General features: G+C 50.9%; 1 protein-coding gene across 1 annotated transcript; it reads right to left on the bottom strand.

Annotated features, from left to right (window-relative positions):
* Positions 1 to 493: 493 nt before the first annotated feature.
* LOC144606590 (ras-like GTP-binding protein RHO) lies at positions 494 to 2,576 on the bottom strand. The gene has a single exon (XM_078422838.1). It carries the CDS (start codon positions 2,319 to 2,321, stop codon positions 1,734 to 1,736), a length of 588 nt encoding a protein of 195 aa, XP_078278964.1. The 5' UTR covers positions 2,322 to 2,576; the 3' UTR covers positions 494 to 1,733.
* Between the last annotated feature and the right edge of the window lie 406 nt (positions 2,577 to 2,982).

The following is a 2,982-nucleotide window of genomic DNA, read 5'->3' as shown; positions in this document are numbered from 1 at the left end:
AAAGAGGTACAGGTTTGTAGGTTAATTGGCTTGGTATAAATGTTTTTTTTAAATGTCCCTAGTGTGTGTAGAGTGGTGTTAATTTTTGCAGGAGTCGCTGGTCGGTGCGGACTTGGTGGGCTGATGGGCTTGTTTCCGTGCTGTATCTTAAATTAAACTAAAAGATGTACAGGTTTGTAGGTTAATTGGCCTTGGTAAAAATAGTAAATTGTCCCTAGTGTGTGCGAAGGGGCTAGTGTACGGGGTGTTTGCTGGTCGGTGTGGGCCGAAGGGCCTGTTTCCACGCTGTATCTCAAGTCTAATATCTAATTACTTGCCTGCTTTACCCACCATGTCAATGGGGATGCAATCTAATTTTGTACAAAAGTTAGCTAGTGATGCCCAAGATCCATTGGTTCCATCTTGCCCACACTCTTTACTTACAAGACTAAGTGATTGATAAGACACTGCAAGTATACATTTCACTTTTTATGCTTTAGGTAATATAGAAAGGAGAAAGGCAAGGAAGTTATTAAACAGCAAAAAAATATAGTCATTTACATGTGGTCTGTCTCTTTAAGAGAAAATTTAATCATTCTACAGTCTTGAAAAGATATCCAATTGAATAATAATATAATCTGGCATCATACAAAACTAATTTATTGCGTTAACAGAAGTACAATTTTAACCCCAAGAGGTATAACCTGAAGCATTTGCTAAAATAAAAGGGATGCTTTGCATTTCTACCATCTGATTGTGTCCAGTGCCTTTATCGCCATTTGAGAAATTTTAAAGTGCTCTTAAAGTGGAAAAAACAGGGTGGCCATTTTCTACCCAGCGAGTCCCATAGACAAGATGAAATAAATAACCAGACAATCCAGATCACTTTCAAGCAGACACAAAATGCTGGAGTATGTGTGCTTATCTTTGATTTAAACCAGCGTCTGCAGTTCTTTCCTACTCACTTTAAAGTGGAGATGGCTTGGGATGAATCATTGTCCTGGGGGGAAAGTTGGTGTGAATGGCCTTGGTCCTCAAAGTCGTGACAAATCCACCTGACAAGTGGGTTAAACCTCTCGTTTGGGAAAGAACGGTGCCCTCGAATTGGAGTCCGAGTCATTGGAAGTGTTTTTTTTAAAGCGGTGCTTGTTCTTGATTAGTACAACGTTGCCAAAGGTTACAGGCAGGGAGAAGGCAGGAGAATGGGGTTGAGAGGGAAAGACAAGATAGGCCATGAGGAGACTCGATGGGCCGAATGGCCTAATTCTGCTCCAATGATTGACGAATTCATCACCATCATCACACTCCAGGTCTTCCTGATGACCACCATCATCACACTCCAGGTCTCCCTGATGACCAACATCACACTCCAGGTCTTCCTGATGACCACCATCACACCCCAGGTCTTCCTGATGACCCCGACCATCACACTCCAGGTCTCCCTGATGACCCCGACCATCACACTCCAGGTCTCCCTGATGACCCCGATCATCACACCCCAGGTCTTCCTGATGACCACCACCATCACATCCCCAGGTCTCCCTGATGACCACCACCATCACACTCCAGGTCTTCCTGATGACCACCATCACACCCCAGGTCTTCCTGATGACCCCAACATCACACTCCAGATCTCCCTGATGACCCCGACCTTCACACTCCAGGTCTTCCTGATGACCACCACCATCACACTCCAGGTCTTCCTGATGACCACCACCATCACACTCCAGGTCGGGTGGAGGGATGGATCTCCCTTACATCAACGCACACGTGCAGTCGAGGCAGCCCGGCTCCTTGCTGCTGTGCATGGTGGCCCGAGTGGCCGTCTGGAAGACCTCCCAGACGCCGTCCTTGTTCTTGGCCGAGCACTCCAGGTAAGCGTGGGCTCCGATCTTCTCGGCCATCGCCCGCCCGTCCTCCCACCTGACCGGCTCCTTCTTGCCCCTCGCCGCCAGCTCCAGCCTCGTCCTCTCGTCGTGCCTCAGGTCCTTCTTGTTGCCCACCAGCACCACGGGCACCCCGGGGCAGAAGTGCCTCACCTCGGGCATCCACCTGTCGGGGATGTTCCACAGGGAGTCGGGGCTGTCCACCGAGAAGCAGAGCAGCAGGACGTGGGTGTCCGGGTAGGAGAGTGGCCTCAGGCGGTCGTAGTCCTCCTGTCCGGCCGTGTCCCAAAGGGCCAGCTCCACCGGCCTCCCGTCCACCACCACGTCCGCCACGTAGGTGTCGAATATGGTGGGCACGTAGCCCTCGGGGAACTCGTCCCGGCTCAGCACGATCAGCAGGCTGGTCTTCCCACAGCCCCCGTCCCCCACCACCACCAGCTTCCTCCTCAAGCTCATGGTCGCCTTGGATAGACCCTAATCCCTACCTCCTTCCCAAGTCACACCCAGGTTGAGAAGGTGCCTTCCAGGGAGGGTTCAGAGAGACGCCCCGGCCACCAGACGCTGGGACATTGCTCCCCAGACCAGGAGATCTTACTCTTTGGTTTGGCTGCTCAGTGTGACTGACACAGCAAGGTGTGACTGACACTGCAAGGTGTGTGACTGACACTGCAAGGGTGTGTGACTGACACTGCAAGGTGTGTGACTGACACTGCAAGGGTGAGGGCTTTATGGGCTGGGGAGGAGCTGGAATGCTGACCTCCCGAGCAGGTTCTGCTGCCCGTGGGACACCGCCAACTCCTGGCATGCAACTCAATAACAAGAGCAATTGGCTGCCGAGCTGGGAAAGGAGGAGCAGGCCGTATGGAGTCAAATGTGTAAAGGAAAATAAACCCTGCAGATAGATGCTGGTTTAAAGTATAAGAAAATAACTGCAGGTGCTGGTACAAATCGAAGGTATTTATTCACAAAATGCTGGAGTAACTCAGCAGGTCGGGCAGCATCTCAGGAGAGAAGGAATGGGTGACGTTTCGGGTCGAGACCCTTCTTCAGACTGATCATCTCAGGAATGGAGAAGAAGGGTCTCGACCCAAAACGTCACCCATTCCTTCTCTCCTGA

Source organism: Rhinoraja longicauda, chromosome 27 (genome assembly GCF_053455715.1).
Source record: "Rhinoraja longicauda isolate Sanriku21f chromosome 27, sRhiLon1.1, whole genome shotgun sequence".
NCBI classification, from domain to species: domain Eukaryota; kingdom Metazoa; phylum Chordata; class Chondrichthyes; order Rajiformes; family Arhynchobatidae; genus Rhinoraja; species Rhinoraja longicauda.
Note: the sequence above shows the minus strand (reverse complement) of the source record. Positions and strands in the feature narration are given on the sequence as shown.